Genomic DNA, 16,807 nt, shown 5'->3' with positions numbered 1-16,807 from the left:
CCAGGGGCCAGAGCTGACCTGCTGCCTGCTCTAGAAATACTCTTTCTGGAACAAGGCCACACCCACTCATTTACATATGATCTATGACTGCTTTCAAGAGACCAGGGCAGAGTGGAGTAGTTATAACCAAGACCTCGTGACCTGAAAACCTAAAATACTCACTACTGGTCCTTTACAGAAAGAGTCTGCCAACCCTCTCATTACATCATACTGCTTCTGATGACTACCATGAAATCTAACACAGATGGTTTGAGGTATCTGCCAGTATGCAATTTCTCAGATTCCCAGATGAGAAAACTCCCAGAACAATAGAACTGCAGCTTCAGGGAGTTTTGAAAGCCAGAGTTTAGGGTAGCCAAATTCACAAATTCAAAGCACAGCAGCGGAGGCAGGGCCGGCAGTGAGGAGCCAGTTGGAGGTGAAGATGGTTCAGTCCGAGCTAGTGGGGAAGAAGCAGGAGGCAGAAGGGCAGAGGCCTCGGCACATGCCTGGCACCTCCTGGGCTCTTGTTTGTTGTTCAGTAGCTGGTGCATGAGGGAGGCAGGGTCGGGGTGGCTTCAGGGTCGGGGACGAGGCTCCCAGCCACCTGCTGCCCTCATGTGCACCCGCCCCCTTTGGAGAGCCTGACTGGCAGCCCTGCCCTGTTTTCCTGGATATGTGGCCCCTCGTGCAGCCCCTGAGCCACGGCAGGGAGGAGACAACCGCTATGCTGAGAGCTGGCACGTGGTCAGCTCGCAACAAATGTGAGCTGTCATTCCTTTGCCTCTCAGGGTTCCAACCCTGAGAGCCGAGTGTTAGAGTCACACCTTTATGAAGAGCAAAACCCACAATGATGGAACTCTTACTAGGTAAGGCAGAATAATGAGTGCCCCTCCACAAAGATAAGTACATCCCAATCTCTGGAGTTTGTGAATGTTACCTGATATGGCAATGGGGAGTTAAGGTTGCAGATGGAATTAAGGGTGCTCATTAATTGACCTTAAAATAAGAAGTGTCCGGGATCATCCAGGTGGGCCCAATGTAATCATGGGGTCCTTGAAAGTGTCAAAGGGGATCAGAAGTCAGAGGGATGCCACGTGAGAGGAATTTAACCCACTGTTGTTGGCATTGGCCATGAAATAAGAGGATCATGGGCCAAGGACAGCAGATGGCCTCTAGAAGCTGAAATGGAGGATTCAAGGATTCAAGAATTGTCCTCTAGGACATGCAGAAAGGAACACAGCCCTGCCAATACCTTGATTTTATCCTAGAGAGACACTATCAGACCCTTGACCTCCAGAACTGCAAGATAATACATTAGCATAAAGTCACTAAATTTGTGGACATTTGTTATGGCAGCAACAGGAAACAAATCCACTGATCAGGAGTCTGACAGTTTGCTAAGCACTATACTGATGCCACCAGCTCGCCTTATCTTCACAGTTAGTGAGAGGTTTTATTATCCGCATCAGACAAGCCAGCTGAGGTTCAGGGAGATTGACGAAGGTCCCACAGCCTGTCTAGGGCAGAGCTGACTCTGGACCCCCTGTAGGAGGCTGTCCTTCACCATGCAAGCCTGGCCCTGCCTGGTCAGGAGGCCTTCTGTGGAAGCCGCTCCCCTTTCCCGCAGTGCTCTCCAGGTGTCAGAGGAAGCTCTCCCCCTGTGTCTTTTCCACAGTGGATAAAGTCCTCTGCAGAGGCTTCTAATGGTGTGAGGCCTGAGACTGTCAGAGCTCCTTGCTTCTGATTATCTCCAAGCTCTTTCCTGCCAGATCCCACTTCTTTCTCTTAGCCATTCTTAGGATTCCTGGAAAATAAAGCCTAATTGTGGGGGCAAAAGACCTTCAGCTCATGTTGTACTGTATCTCTAGAAGTGGAGAGGAGGGGAGACCCTCAACTCAACACAGTACTTTGCTTCCATATTATTAGGACTCTTAGCACATTAAAGGATGTTTTTAAAAACCTGAAGATCTCCCCTTGGGAGCCCAAGTACAAGTGGAGGCCTGATGTCTTCCTTTTCAAGGAGTAAGAAAAGCGTCATGGTGATGTGCGCAAGTCCTCCTTTTTCTCCCCAGTAGAACCCAAACACTGGGTCCATCTCACAGGGCAGGAAACGGGTATTTGCCCATTGTTGGAGGGGAGGGTGGACTGAGGCTTCCTGCCTCTCAGGACCACCTGTTTTCCGCAGGATCTCGGTGCCTCCCTCTGGCTAGGACAGGCCCTGGGGCACCACTTTGGATCCAGGGCTGGGTGTTGCAGGAGAAGTGGGGAGGACACACATCCTGGAGTGTGGAGGTGGCACTGCCGAGGGCAGGCAGAAACAGTCGGGACTAGCTGCTGCTGTTCTGGGGTGAACCACCCCATGTGCAGAGGTGTGAATCTTGCCTCATCAGTATTGCTCCCATGGACTGTCTCTGAGGCTCTGAAGATGCTTCCTGGGCTTCCGGGCTTCTTGGGCGAGGCCCAGGCATCAGGCTGTTTAAGTGGGAACAATGGTCCTTTATCATCAGCAGGGAGCCAGCCAGCAGGTGATACTGAACACCAGCAACGTACATTTCTGGATATTCAATTAGCCCTTTTCTTTTTAACCCCAAATAAAGCATACAACAAGACATCTCAAGAATGGAAGGAAAGTTTTCTAGAAATCACTTAACTGTACTTTTGAAACAGGTGAATTTTATGGTATGTAAATTACACCCTAATAAAGCTGTTAAAAAAAATAAAAGGAGTGGAAGGAAAGGAAACTGCTTTAAGAATTCTTATCTGAATATTCAGCACTGCCGGCTCCATTATTTCATGCTTAGCCTTCATCCCTCCAAAAGCCGACTTCACAGTGGCTCCCCCCACCGCTGTCTCTTCCTGTTCTACAACCAAGGAAATGCAGACTTGAAGGGCTGGGCTGTGGATCTAATCCAGAGAAAATGAAGTACAGACCTAGGAGAGCGGGAGAAGGGGCCCCCAGGACACTCCGGGAGGATGGCGGGGCAAGGCGACAGGGCCGTCTGTACCTGTCCCCCAGATGTCCTTTAGGCATAGGGCCCCAGTGTACACGGCAGGCAATTACCTGGGACATTGGCCTGCCTGTCCTGCTTCCTCCCTGCCTCCCTGTCCCTGGGCTTCTGGATCTCACCACCAAACACCAAAGCTTCAGCTCTGAGCATGGCCTGAGGGCAGAAACCGAAATAGCAGGCTATAGGACTGGCTGCAGGGCAGAAGGCAGGCCCTCTCGCCACCCACCCTCAAAGTCTTTTTAACTCTGCCTTGAAGAGGGGCATGTAGGAGGCTGAGGAAAACCATAAAAAAGACAAAGAAAAAAGAGGGCTCCACTGCTTTCTTGGGGAAATATTCCTGAAGGTGCCCATATGGAGTGATCAGAAGCAGAGCTGCCACTCCCAGCGAGCACCCAGCCCAGCTCGGGCAGCTGGTTAACTGGTCCTTAGCCACATGGGCCTCGTCCCAGGTGGCTCAGTCTGTGCCCCAGCAGAGCTTGGCCAGTGCCACTGTCCAGCCCCAAATCACTTTGACTTCCAGCAGTGATCATGCAACGTGACCCCTTCTGTTGCTCTTTTAAGGTTCATCTTAAAGTCCAAAGAGCAGAGTCGGGCTCAGGGAGAGGTCTGGGCTACAGCCTCTTCTGCAGCTCCTCCGGCCTCAGAGTTTCCACTGAAGGGCGTGGTGGGAGTGGACAAAATGGCTCAGCTTCAAAAGACAGGGATCCCCAGGAACGCGGTCCTAGAGAGGACAGGCCATCAGAAATGGGAGGGGCTGGGCAGCACGGCATGTCTGCTTCACTCCAAGACCCATTTTCTTTCTACTCCATTGTGCAGTCTTGGCACCACCCAGACGGGCAGAGGCGGCTGGGAGAGCCTTCACTCAGGCTGCTCCCTGAAGCAGCCCTTCTCACACAGGTATTCCTCCCGCTTTCAACATCAGCGGCTTTAGAGGCCTCACAGGCCTTGACTGGGTCTCCAGATGGCCTCCTCGTGCCTGGCTGGCGAGCTAGGTAGGGCTCAGGCTCAGAGCTGCAGCCTCGGGTGCATTCATTGCTTGGAGCTTCGCAAGCTGCTTTCCTGCCCCACTTCCCGCCTGTCTCTGTGAATTAGCATGGAGGCTGTCAGGACCTGGATCTGCAATTCTCCGCTCTCATTAGTGGGCTGCTGTCAGGCTCTGTGGGCCTATCTCTGGGACCATATCGTGGCATTTCCTGGATGCCTTCTGTGATCACTGGCAGAACTTTCTGGAAAATAGGTCATGCGTGATGAGGCCTGGGCACTAACATGGGGAACGGATGAGCTGAGTGAAAGGTCTCCAGAAACCCATAATTGGGGCCTCCTAGGAAGGGCTGAAGCAAGTAATAGTCAAACTGTACTTAACTAGCAAGGCACAGGCACTAACCAGTTGGCGTAAATGCTGATCACAGCATGAAGCACGATCCTGGGGTGGGGTGGGGTGGGGAACAGGGCAGGCATACACCTTTCAGCTGCTGGCTGATAGAAAGATCTGGATCATTCCAAGAAAAGGGCCAGAGCAGCTGGGTTAAGAGGGCCCCATCGAGGGCCTCGGGGAAGCAGATGTTTACCAGTGCGCTTTGAAGGTATTGCAGTGGGTTAACAGCTGCTGTGAACCAGTGCAGACCAACTTCAGCCACCTCCCAGGGCCTGAAGTGCCTCCAGTCCTCAGGCCAGACAGTGTATCTCTCCCACAACATGGAGGCCGGACTGTGGTCAGGAGTACAGTTTCAGCATCAAGCTCTTTCCTGTCTCCGAGCTGCAGTCACCTCTCATCTGTGATGGGAATGATAGAACCTACATCACGCAGCCGCTGTGATGGCCTGGTCTTGGGGTACAGTGTATGAGGGGATCAGCTTCAGGGGCAAGGTTTGCAGTAAACACCCAAGATTAGCCTGTAGTCCCCTCCTCATTGGACCTCAAATAATTTTTTAGTGGTACTTGGCCGCTTTGGACAGAACCGTTGGTGATGGTTGGCAAGTGGCACTTTGGCATATGTGCTTGAAGGTTCAGAAACTATTTCCAAATCACATTATGGCAAATCCAGCCTTTCAGACTTGCAGTTTGTGTTGTGGTTCTTCCTTCCCCATTCACTGGCCGTCCCAGGCCTGCTGAGGTCCTGGCAGCTCCAATTCTTATTCTCTAGTTTTTACTCTGTTAGAACCATCTGTCCGGAGGCCGAGAAGGCCCATTGGCTATGGGGAGGTCATGAGCAGAGAGGGGCAGAGCGTGGCACTGCACCCTCGACCAATGAGTCTCCAGTGAGTCCCCAATGAGTCGGCCCCACTGGGGCCCCCCTGCGGCCCACAGCACGTGGTTGCTCATGGTGAGGCAGAGGAGGCCGAGGACCAGCTCCCCTGCCCGGGCGTTACACGGGTGCTGCTTGTGCCCCGTGTGTGACTGTCTAGTGAACGGGCCCTTCAGTGTTCCCTAGGACCCAGACGAGCTCAGGGCGGGGTGAGGAGTGGGCTGGGCCACGGCCCCCGTGCTGTGCTCAGAACCCTCCGAACACTGGCTCAGCGCCCGGCTGGGTTCCTTGTGTCCTCATTTGTGCCATGAATGAGCTCTCCCGTGGGGGCCCTCGGCCCCCTGAATATACTCATCTCTGAGGTCACCCCCTCCATGAGTCAAGAGTGAACCCCAGCAGGGGCCACAGCCCATGTCTGCCCCTCGGGGACACCTGATCTTTGGGTGAGAGATGTCTGTGGGTCTCCCGCCTCACCAGATGTGTCTGGACACTCCGGACCCCTGCGGAGGACCCAGCCCAGGCACTTCCGTGGGGCCTCTTTGTCACCCTGTGTCAGACGTGGTCCTTCTTATAGGTCTGCTTTCTTACTGGAGAGAGCAGGGGGTTGAGTCTAGGACTGGTTAAGGGGAGGCCACTCTGTCGACATGGGTGCCCTCCATCTGGGGCTACACAGCCGCAGCGTCTTCCAGAGCTGGGACCTCAGGGCAGGGCTATCCATCTTCCTCATCTGAGCTCAAGAAGGGTCAGTGGAGGAGCACCCCGGCGGGCTGCGGGGCGATGTGTGTCCTTAGCCACTACGCTCCCTGTGCTAACGTTGATTATGTGCTGGGCACCATGCTAAGCTCACATGGGCCTTCTCATTGAATATGCACCAATAGTCTAATAAGAAGGTACTATTAGTACCCATTCCACTTTCCAGATGAGGAACTGAGGTGCAGCTAAGCTAATCTGGTGAACGGCAGAGCTGGAGTATACATTCTGTCTCTACAGCCAGTGCCCCTAAGGAAACAAAGTGAATGGATTAGCAGAGGCAAGTCCTCTTTACCTACGAGATGTCAAATGGGAGGTGTAGAGCAGGGGTCAGCATACTTTTTCTTAGAGGGCCAGAAAGTACATCTTTTCCACTTTTCAAGCCACGTGGATCTCTGTCATACCCTGCCTTTGTTGTCCTAAAGCACTAGAGCTAAATATAGAGCAAGTAAATATCATGTGTTACAATAAAGCTTTACTTATGTAAAAGATGGTGGGCCAGATTTGGCCCTCAGACCATAGTTTGCCACTTGGTGGTATAGAGGAAAGCGTCAATGCCCCTGACAAGCTGGGTGACCTCAGATTAGTCAATCAACTTCTTCATCTTTGGTTTCCTCATGTCTAGTAACGAACCACTACGGGGTACTTATTAACTGATTTGTTTTGAAATGATGGACTGATCTCCTTGTAAGAGCCACATACTCTGCTGGGAGCCAAAGATATAGCAGAGAACAAGATAGATGTCCTCCTGCCCTCATGGGATCCAGCCTGTGAGCATGACAGAGATAACCTTGGGTAAAGACGTCAGCCAGCACTATTGCTTGGCTCAGGCAGAAATTCACCAAATATACCTCCTCTTCCCCCTGTCCTGCACCTGACTCATCGTTCAGAACCCACTGCTATCAAATTTGTTGTCCTTTGTACCCATACTGAATAAAAAGGCAAAAGCACGTGTTGGGACCCAGGAGTTTAATATAATCCATTTTTATGCAATACCGGTCTAATTGTGAATCATAATTTTTTCATTAAATGGCCTGATTTTACTTGATAATATCCATTTAGGTATGTAAGAGCAGTAAAACTCCATTTGTGTTAAATATTATATGTATGATTCAGTTGGTTCACTCATTTAGATTTTTACTACTCCTGAATCCAAACGAATGAATCATCCATCTTTTAGGAAATAACAAGGACCTTCAAGATCAGGTGAGCCCTCTATTTCCTTTCAAATACACCAAGTCGAGGGGCCAAGGGCAGCCTGAGCTCTGGGATAGAGCTTTGAGTAGCACCACAGTCCCAAAAGTTCTTGCTTTGTCATGGAAATGCACATGTAGCTTGCATCTTACTCCTTTAAATGTCCTAATATCTTTAATATATCTGAGTTTCCTTCTGCATCTTTAAGGAAAATTGGTAACTGAAATGACAGGCAATGTTCATCTTTGGAATTGACCTGTATCCAGCCCTTTGCTCTGTAGAGGCAGTGCAGCTAATGGTTAAGACCACTGCCTTGGGGGACAGACTACCTCAGATTGCATCTCTGCTACTTCTCTTCCTTCTAAGTGAACTGGGTCAAGGTTCTTACCCTCTGTGTGCCTCATGTTCACTATCTCTAGAATGGTGACAGTGGCAGTCCCCACCCTGTAGGGGGAAATGAGTTGGTATGTGAAAAATGCTTGTGGCAGAGCCTGACTCATGGGAAGCACTCAGCAAGCGCTAGCTGTGATGGTCATCCCAGCGGTTACATGGATCTCCAGTGTGAGTATGTGCCCAGGACATGGCCCCCGAAAAGCAGAGGTGCTCACACAGGTTCACCCAGCACCTGTGAGTCCTAGCTCCATGTACACGAGTTTTGGTGTCTCCCTGACTCAAGTCTCTGGCATTGGTGTGCTCACTCTGTTTTCAGAATCATTCGCTATCTAATTTGCAAGGAGCTATGACAGCCCCCTATGTCCATGACATCCTTTGTGTACCTCCAGTGATGGGGCGTCCTCCCCCAGGAGCACCCCTTCTGTGATAGGAGTGTCCTGGGTGCTGGAAGGGCCCCTTGTCTTATTCTCAAGCCTCCTCCTCTTCCCAAATGGACTCTTCCAAGAATCTCTCAGGAGGAGGTGGTGGTAAGAGCTGTGGTATGCAGCTCTGACCTCTTCAGCCTTGAAGACCAAGGGGCTCTAGCCCTTTGCCTGTCTCCAGACTGTACCTTTAAGTTACCTGACATAGGTGTGTTTGCACCTACTGGCTCCATGTAGATAGCTAAAGGGACTTTGGAAAGTGTCTTAAGCCTGCCTCTCCTGTTCTGAACCCTCTTCTGCTTCCTCCTGGTCCCTGTCTCATTCCAGGCTCCATCTCTTACTTACATCATGTTTATGAACATGAAAGGCCAGTCCAGTGGCCTAGCATCCCTAACCAATTTCTCTGATTGCTGACCTTAAATGGTGGGCCTGACTACCTCTCCCTTGGAATGAGCTCCATAGTCCCGACCAGTCAGCCTGTGTCCTGGCAAGACCTACTCATTATCCCTGTAAAAGAGGGACTTGGCCCGCCAGGCTGCCCTTGCTATAGCAATCCTGAGTCGCATTTATTGTGAACTTACTCTGAGACAAGTGTTTTATGTACATTATTGCATGTAATCCTCACAGATCTCAGGAATGAGGGGTAGGTATTATTATTAATATCTCCACATTACAGGTGGGGAAATCAAGGCGTCAAGAGGTTGAGTGTTTGCTTATGGTCATGTCGCCAGTGAATAGTGGGGCAGAGATTTGTTTGAATTCGTGTCTATATAAATCCAAGCCTCTGCTCTTATAGGTAATAATACCCCCTCCACTTTCTTGGAAATTTCCAGGAGAACCATGAACTCTCTTGACCTGGTGTGAGCATTGCCCCTCCAAAGTCTACCAGAGGTCCAGTGAGCAGTGCCCAGAGTGTGTGGGAGGTTGGGGATGGCCTGCCTGTCCCCTGTGCCAGCAAGCCCCTATCCTGGTGGCCAGAGCCTGAAGCTGCAGGAGGCAATCTGGTCGAGGGTCCTAGCAGTTAGGTGAATATAATAGGGTGCGGCCAGGAAACTCTCAGCAGGACCAGACAGTGGAGAGAGAGTAGACCGGCAAGAACTGGGCAAAGGAGCAGGCACCTAGCTTGGGGACCCGGGTGTGGAACTGTTTAGGACTAGCAGGGGATAGGGGTGTGATATGGGGAAAGAGAAGCAGAAACCCCATTCAAGGGCTGGGACCAGCATCTCTGATGAGAAGGCAGACTGGGAAAGGAGGAGGTTCTGACATAAAGCCATGGGGCGTCAGGATCACATCCATTGGCTTCCCCTCAGACTCTGCTGGGTGTATTTCTATATCCGTTGTGTTAGTGGTTGTTGGGTGGATGAATGGATGTATGGAAGAATAAATGAACTTGGGGGAGCATGACGATTCTATTCCTCCCCGCCTCGAAAGTTGGGGCTAAGATCGTTTTATCCAAAGCAATGGTGAGGAAGGGTAAGGGGCTGTCATGGCGTATACAAGAGTGTACTCTGACCTGCTGTCTCCTTATGCCTTCTTTCTCCAGAGGCCCCCGCCAAACCTGAGGAGGCAGAGGCTGAGCCCTTCACAGACTCCTCTCTGTTTGCACACTGGGGCCAGGAGCTCAGCCCGGAAGGCCGGCGTGTGGCCCTGAAGCAGTTCCAGTACTACGGCTACAACGCCTACCTCAGTGACCGCCTACCCCTCGACCGGCCCCTGCCTGACCTCAGACCCAGTGGGTGAGCAGCGTCAGTGGCCGGGCCCTTGTCGACCTGCCCGTGGGGAGGCGGGCTCCTTGTGGTGCTGGGGACAGAGCCCAGCTGGGTATCCGGACTCCCGATCTCTTCCCAGCTTTAGCTTAGGGTCCTCCCTCCTCGGGCTGCATCAAGCAAGTCACTCTCCCCCTCCTCCTCCAGCCTCAGTTTCTCCATCTGCTAAGCAGGGAGAAGGCTTTTTTCCACTAGAAATAAGACATTTTGAGGATTAATAGCCGAATTTAATCCTTAAGGGCGCAAGAATCATCTAGCACTCCTGTTAATAAGTCATTTTAACCCAATTAGTTGCATTTTTATGAACAATTATTTTTTTCTGTAAATTAGTTTCTTAAAGTACATCTATCTTCCAAGGCTAACAAGTCATTACACCCGACAGAGAAGTCTGTCTTGACTTCTCTATTTGTTACAAAAGATGTTCCTTTAAGGTTCAGTTAGAATTTTTATTACTCCTAATTATTAAAAATGTGGACACGTACCACAGCTGAAAAAAATCTCATTAACTTTTGTGAGCTCCCCCCTCTGCACCTTCTCTTCCTCTCTTTCTACTTATTTTTAAAATTTTCTTAAAGCTGCAAACCACAGTTAGCTTGTGTCTGGAGTTTTCAAGAAAGATCTTGCTTCTGGGTTTGGAGTATGTGTTCTTTGGAAAGGAGAGTTCAGTTCAGTTTCATAGATGTTTATTGAGCTTCTGCTGTATGCCCTGTAGTTAGGTATGGTTTTTCTTGTCCCAGGGGAACCTGGCTGGGCTCTAGTGATGAAAGACCATCTGAGAATCTACAAGGGGAAAAAAGAGTATATGTTTATTTAAAAAATACTTGGGGGCTTCCCAGATGACTCAATGAGTAAAGAATCCACCTGCAATGCAGGAGACATGGGTTCAACCCCTGGGTCAGGAAGATCCCCTGGAGGAGGGCATGGCAACCCAGTCCAGTGCTCATGCCTGGAGAATCCTGTGGACAGAGGAGCCTGGTGGGCTACAGTCTATAGGGCCGCAGAGTCGGACATGACTGAAGCAACTTAGCACACACACAGGACTCTGCAGAGGCCTCAGCCATGATCTTGGCCAGCATAGAAGCTATGGCCTCAGGCGCAACTCAATACACATTTTTCCCAAAATAAGGGGAAATGGTAGATTTTGCCGATTGCAGCGTGACTGTAATGATGACTGGTGTTTACATGGGCTTGACTGGTTGAGATGTGCTTCCCATATGGACCACACCAACCTGCATGAAGGTGGGCAGGCAGCTGGCACAGTCCCATTCAGCATCAAAGTAGCTGAGGAGCAGAAAGTAAGAGTTCTGGCTGACGTCACACAGTTGAATAAGGGACTGAGCCAAGACTTGAACCAGTGTATCCAGAAGCCAAATCCGGGCCTTTGACTTGAGCCCACTGCTGGGCTGGCCTTGACTGTGCAGGAGGCATGCTGAGAGCTGACTGACTCTGCAGCCCTTCTACCCCTCACTGATAGAGGTGCCCTGCACACCAGTCCTTCCTGTCTCCATGGGAGAGAAGCAGGAGTTGCTGGCTGGAGAGACGAGGCCTCGAGGCCTTTCTCCAAAGTGCAGGGCTCCCTGGAAAGCCCACCCTGAAAGAAGTGCACCCAGAAAGAAGTGCATTAGCCCAGCCTGGACTTCCCGAGTTTGCTAAGAAGGTGGCGGCAGGTGCGGGAGCGAGGGTCGGAGGGGGATGTCTCTGAAGGATTCCAGGTGAGCTGAATTCTGTGGTTTCCTCCTGAGCCACTGGAGAGAAGCAGTAATCATAATGGAAAGACCTGTCCTCTGCACAGAACTTTACAGTTTATGGAGCTTCCACACCTCCCCTGTGGGCAAGGCGACTTCTGTCAACCCCTTTTTATAGCCAGTAAAACAGAATCTCTGATAAAAGGCAGAGCTGAGCCTTCCTGCTCTCGGCAGGGGCTCGTGCAGAGGCTCTAAGGACAGTGGTTTCTCTTTGCACATGGGCTTGGAAGGCTCTGTCTAGCTCTACTTCAGCTGCTGTGGCAGACACACACCCAGGATTAGAGAGCTGTTGGTGGACCACTCGAAACAAGCACATGCTTGGGTAAAACAGTGCCTCTCTTTGTCTGTTCATTTCCATGAAAACATCACTGCCTTGTAACAAGGTCATTGCCTGTTTATCCCGTTTAACGCATTTTAGAAACATCTTTTCAATATCTTTACTGTCATCCTATTTCAAATTACACTGCCAAACATTTATATAGCATGAGCCATGTTTTCAGGAAAGCATTTCACACTTTATTTATATTAACTCTTTGATGTCTAACACTAACCTTCTGGAGTAAGTAGGAGATGCACACTTTACTCTCCTACTCATGACACTTTGACACCAGATGTGAGGGTTTTTTCCCCCATATCGACCAATTCTGTGACACCAGCTGGGTGTCCCTACGATTCAATTAGCTTTAGATGCTACCTACCAGAGTTAGTGTCAGATCCCATAAGTTACGGGCTCAGTCCCCAAAGACTGGCTCCACTTTAGGTGCCAGTCACAAGCCCCAGCTGTCATCTGTACTTGTCACTGCCCAGCTGTAATTTGGGATTCAACCCCTCCTTGGTGGTGGTAGTGGTTTAGTCGCTAAATTGTGTCTGACTCTCCATGAACTGCAGCCCAGAGGCTCCTCTGTCTATGGAATTCTCCAGGCAGGAATATTGGAGTGGGTAGCCATTCCCTTTCTGACCCAGGGATTGAACCTGGGTCTCCAGCACTGCAGGCTGATTCTTTATGTCTGAACCACCAGGGAACAAGGGGCTGGTAAAGGGGATTGGACTATTTTCTGAAGCCCCTGGTGGGAGCAATGGGGGCAGAAGCATGCACACCTGCCCCCAAAGGAGTCTTGGGTCCTGAGTTGGGGAGACTCCGTGGAAAGAAGAACATTGAAGTGGAAAGAGGACGGGATTACAGCAGGGAAAGAATGCAGCCTGGAGCCGGGGCTCTGGATCCTCCTGGAAGCAGATTACGGTCCATCCAAGGTGGCTGTGGGTGTTTGTGGTGTTACCACTATGAGTGTGGCCACCAGATCTGTGTGTATGGATTGGAGGGTCACAGGGTCTTCATGCTGCAGCCGCTAGACAGACCTCTGGGATCTCTGAACTTTGGGATTCAGCAGGACTGGCCTCATGAGCAGCATGTATGGTAGGCAGGTAATGGCCTCCCAAGGGTGTCCACGTCCTGATCTCTGGAACCTTTGAACATGGTATATTACATGGCAAAGGAGAATTAAGGTTGCAGATGGAATTGAGGTGGCTAATCAGTTGGCTTTAGAATAAGGAGATCTGGATGAGACCAGAGTAACCCCTGAGCACTTAAATGTGGAAGAGAAAGCCAGAGCAATGGCAATGTGAGAAGGACTCAGCCAGACACTGCTGGCTTTGAAGATGGAAAAGAGCTGTGAATGGGGGCAACCTGTAGATACTGAAAAAGGGAAGGACAGTGTCTAACAGGTTATCACCTGGAACCTCCAGAAAGGAATGCAGTTCTGCTGACACTTTGACTTCAGCCCAGTGAGACCTCTGTCAGACTTCTGGCCTCCAGAATTGAAGATAACTAATATGTGTTGTTTGAAGGCGCAGGACTTTCTTGCAGTGGCAGGGTTAGTATCAGGACACTATACAGTGGGTCCCTTTTACACAAGATCCTCAGAAGGCTAAAAGCGCCCTGCCCTTGGTTTAGTGTTCTGCTGTTGCTGTGCTAAAATTCTTAGTAAGTTTTCAGCAAAGGCCACCATGTTTTCCTTCTGCACTGAGCCCCACAGGTTATGTATCTGGTCCTGGCGGGGAAGCGGGGCAGTTTCAGGTGAGAAGCTGGGACATGATCGCTGGATTATCTAGAGGTTGCCTCCCCAGGGCCAAGGATTTACACCAAGAGCCACTGTCTGCTCACCAGCCCTTCCTGTGTGCCAGGCACTGTGCAGACAGATTAATGTCTACTTTCTCCTTTAACTTTTATCCTCCTGTCTCTATGGGGTAGTTATTATTATTCACATTTTATATAGGAGAATGCTGAATATTTGCAAGGTTAAGAAACTTGATCAAGTTCCCAGTGTTTTACGTAGGTCTGTGTCTCTAGGATGCTATTCAGCCCCCTTGCCCCACCCTTCCTAGGGGAGCGTTTTTAGTTTGGAATCTTGGCTCTGTGGAGATGACCCAGAGGTCTTTGGAAGATGAGACTTCCATGACGGTTGCCTCAGGACACAGGGGTAAAATCAACACCCTGAGTAATGATTCTGCTGCTGCATCAAAAATGCTAACTGCACAGACACAGGAGGAAATACTTCTTAACTGGGGCAATCTGGGAAAGTACTTGTGGTTCCTGGTTAACTAAATGTATTATGAACCAGTAGTATCACATGATTGTTCTTAAATATAATGTAATCTTGAGCAATATTAATGTCTTAAAATGGTGAGGTGAATAGTTTTGTTCTACTCTGCTACTCAGATCAAAGCTACGGAACTGGATTTTATGGGATATAAAGAAAGTGAGGTATGTTTAGAGGAGAACAACTCAAGAGGAAAAACTGGGTAACATGGCAGACAGATGAAGTTTCTGCTAGATGATAGAGTAATATGTAAAACCCAATTGCCTGGATTCCAAGGCCAGGTCTCTCACTTCTCAGCTGGTTGATCTCCAGCAAGTTAAGTAGCCTCTCTGTTCCTTGGTTTTCCTGTCTGTAAACTGGAGATGGTAATACATGTAATATATGTAGGTGCCTTAGAACATTGCCTGACATCACAGTAACTGCTATTTAACTTTTTGTTACTCTTCATCTGGGTCCCTGGGCTTCCCTGCTGGCTCAATGGTAAAGAATCTGCCTGCCAATGCAGGAGATGCAAGAGACCCGGGTTTGATCCCTGGGTTGGGAATATCCTTTGGAGGAGGAAATGGCAGCTCATTCCAGAATTCTTGTCTGGAAAACTCCCTGGATAGAGGAGGCTGGCAGGCTACAGTCAAAGGGGTCATAAAGAGTCAGACACAACTGAGCAACTGAGCACATCTGGGTCTCTGATTTGTAAACGAGATGGCCTGGGGGACACGGTCATGACTTTAACTACTGGAAGGACCAGTAAGCAGACAGGAATCACATGGGCCAGGCCTTTCCCCTGACCCTAGGTGAGAGGAGGGCCAGTCAGGCATTGCAAGATAGATCAGAGTGGTTTCTCCCCAGCCCCAGAGTTCCGAGCATCGGAGGCTAGAGCCAGGCTCTGCTGGAAAGCAAAGGTGCCCCATCCTCCTTCTTCCCACCTGCAGTGCCTGCCGTCCCCACCTCCCCCCTGTTCCTCAGCTCTCCTTGCCACAGGCCAGGCCTGCTCACCCTCAAACCCACCACATGGAGATGCTCGGTCCCTTGTGTGACTTCTCCTCCAGAGCCAGCTGACTTTTGTTTTCTGGGTGCTGTCTGTGTAGTCCCAGCAAACCCATTTTCCCTGGATTTCTAATAAGTTTTGGGAACAAATGATTGCCCTGCTTCCTGTTGGCTGTTTACATTTTAATTGATTCATTTCCCTCCTTCTTCTACTTACAGTCTATGTTTGATATAGCAGATCCTCTCTCCAAATCAGTAGAGTCCCCTAAAAGGATGTTAGTAGAACTTCTGGTTCTGAGTGAAAGCTGAACGTTTTGATGATCACCTCTGCTTAGAATTGTACCTGTTGTCATTTTGGTGTCAGGTGCTCTTCTGAGATGAGGCTGGTCCGTTTCTCTTGCTTTGTAGATAATTAAAACTCCTGTCCGCTATCTCTTCCACATCTGAGCCAGACATGCATCCTACCAGGACCCTGAAGCCCCTGGCTACATGACATATCCCCACTGCCTCCATGACCCCTCTGGCTTATTGGATGATCTGGGCTTATTGTTGTGGTCAGGCAGGGAGTAAATGTTCAACTCCATGATTCCATTCTGTTAGGCTGTGGTGGAAATCCCACCCACAGGGTTTTCTCGGGACTGCATTCATTCTACTGTTCACTGCTTGAGCATTTGTTCTTTCAGCCAGATACTGGGTGCTTCCTGAGTTTGTACTCTGTGCTGGATGCTGCATGGGGCATGGGGGGTGGAGGGGACGGGCTGGTGAGCAAAGCAGATTGGTCTTGATCTCATGCAGCTTATAGTCTAGTGGCAGTACTGACATCTGTTAAATAATCACATTAAAAGGTAAGTGGCAATAGCATACATGTGGCATGAGAGTAAAACAAAGGAGCCTGTGAGAGTCTAACAGGGATCCCATCCCAGTCTAGGAAGTGCACTGTGTCTTTCTTTGCTGGGTTATATGTATGCTCTCAGGGAGGAAGGAGCTGAGCTTACTCAGGTGACAGCAGGTGGCTGGGATTCTTTGTAAGCCAGTGTCTACACACAGTCACATAATCACACCATCAGAAGCCACACACCTAGGCTCTGGAGGAGGGCAGAGAACATAGCTTCAAACAAAGAGTGTGTTCGGGTATTGCTTATCTCAATGGAAGCAATGAAACAGGAAGGCAATTTAGGCTTCACATGGCCAGTAGAGCTTTATTGTAATAGTCCACATCATTCTCCTAGCTGTACTGTGTCCACCCTGTCTTTCATCAGAGTTGACCTGGAGTGACTCCCTTTTTGTCCCTCCCTCCACCAGGTCTCTGGGTTGTCACAACACCAGTGTCTGGCCAGACAAATCTCTAGATGGTCACAGAAGGAAGGTGCGGACCCTAGTTTAACAGGACCTTTGGGCACTGACTTTGGAGGCAAATGAGCCCAGGTGGAAGTCCTGGAAAATAACTTGCTGTCTCAGTCCAATTGCCCTCATCTATAAAATGGGGATAAAATGTTTACCCTATAGAACTTTAGGAAAGAATAAAAATCAGAGGGAGAAAAAAGTAAAAATATCCATACATCTCTTAGCTTGATTTATGGCAAGTCATAAGCACTCAGTAAGTGAAAATTATTAATGTTGTTACTTCCAGAAATTCTGTGCGGAGTCCCTGGGCAGTAGGAGTAGCAAGCATGGTGCAGTCTCTGAGCTCCAGAGGTTACAGAGATAGAGATGCCAGCCTC

At 49.8% G+C, this 16,807-nt stretch overlaps 1 protein-coding gene across 1 annotated transcript in view; it reads left to right on the top strand.

Annotated features, from left to right (window-relative positions):
* The window catches only part of GALNT18 (polypeptide N-acetylgalactosaminyltransferase 18), a 343,041-nt gene that overhangs the window by 155,194 nt on the left and 171,040 nt on the right, over window positions 1-16,807 (top strand). Inside the window, exon 2 of the mRNA XM_065944890.1 lies at window positions 9,538-9,730. Within this exon, the coding sequence (XP_065800962.1) occupies window positions 9,538-9,730 (193 nt within the window). The remainder of the gene's footprint in view (window positions 1-9,537; window positions 9,731-16,807) is intronic.

Source organism: Muntiacus reevesi, chromosome 9, assembly GCF_963930625.1.
Source record: "Muntiacus reevesi chromosome 9, mMunRee1.1, whole genome shotgun sequence".
In the NCBI taxonomy this organism is placed as follows: domain Eukaryota; kingdom Metazoa; phylum Chordata; class Mammalia; order Artiodactyla; family Cervidae; genus Muntiacus; species Muntiacus reevesi.
The sequence above is the reverse complement of the archived record's forward strand: the minus strand, read 5'-3'. Positions and strand labels throughout refer to the sequence as shown.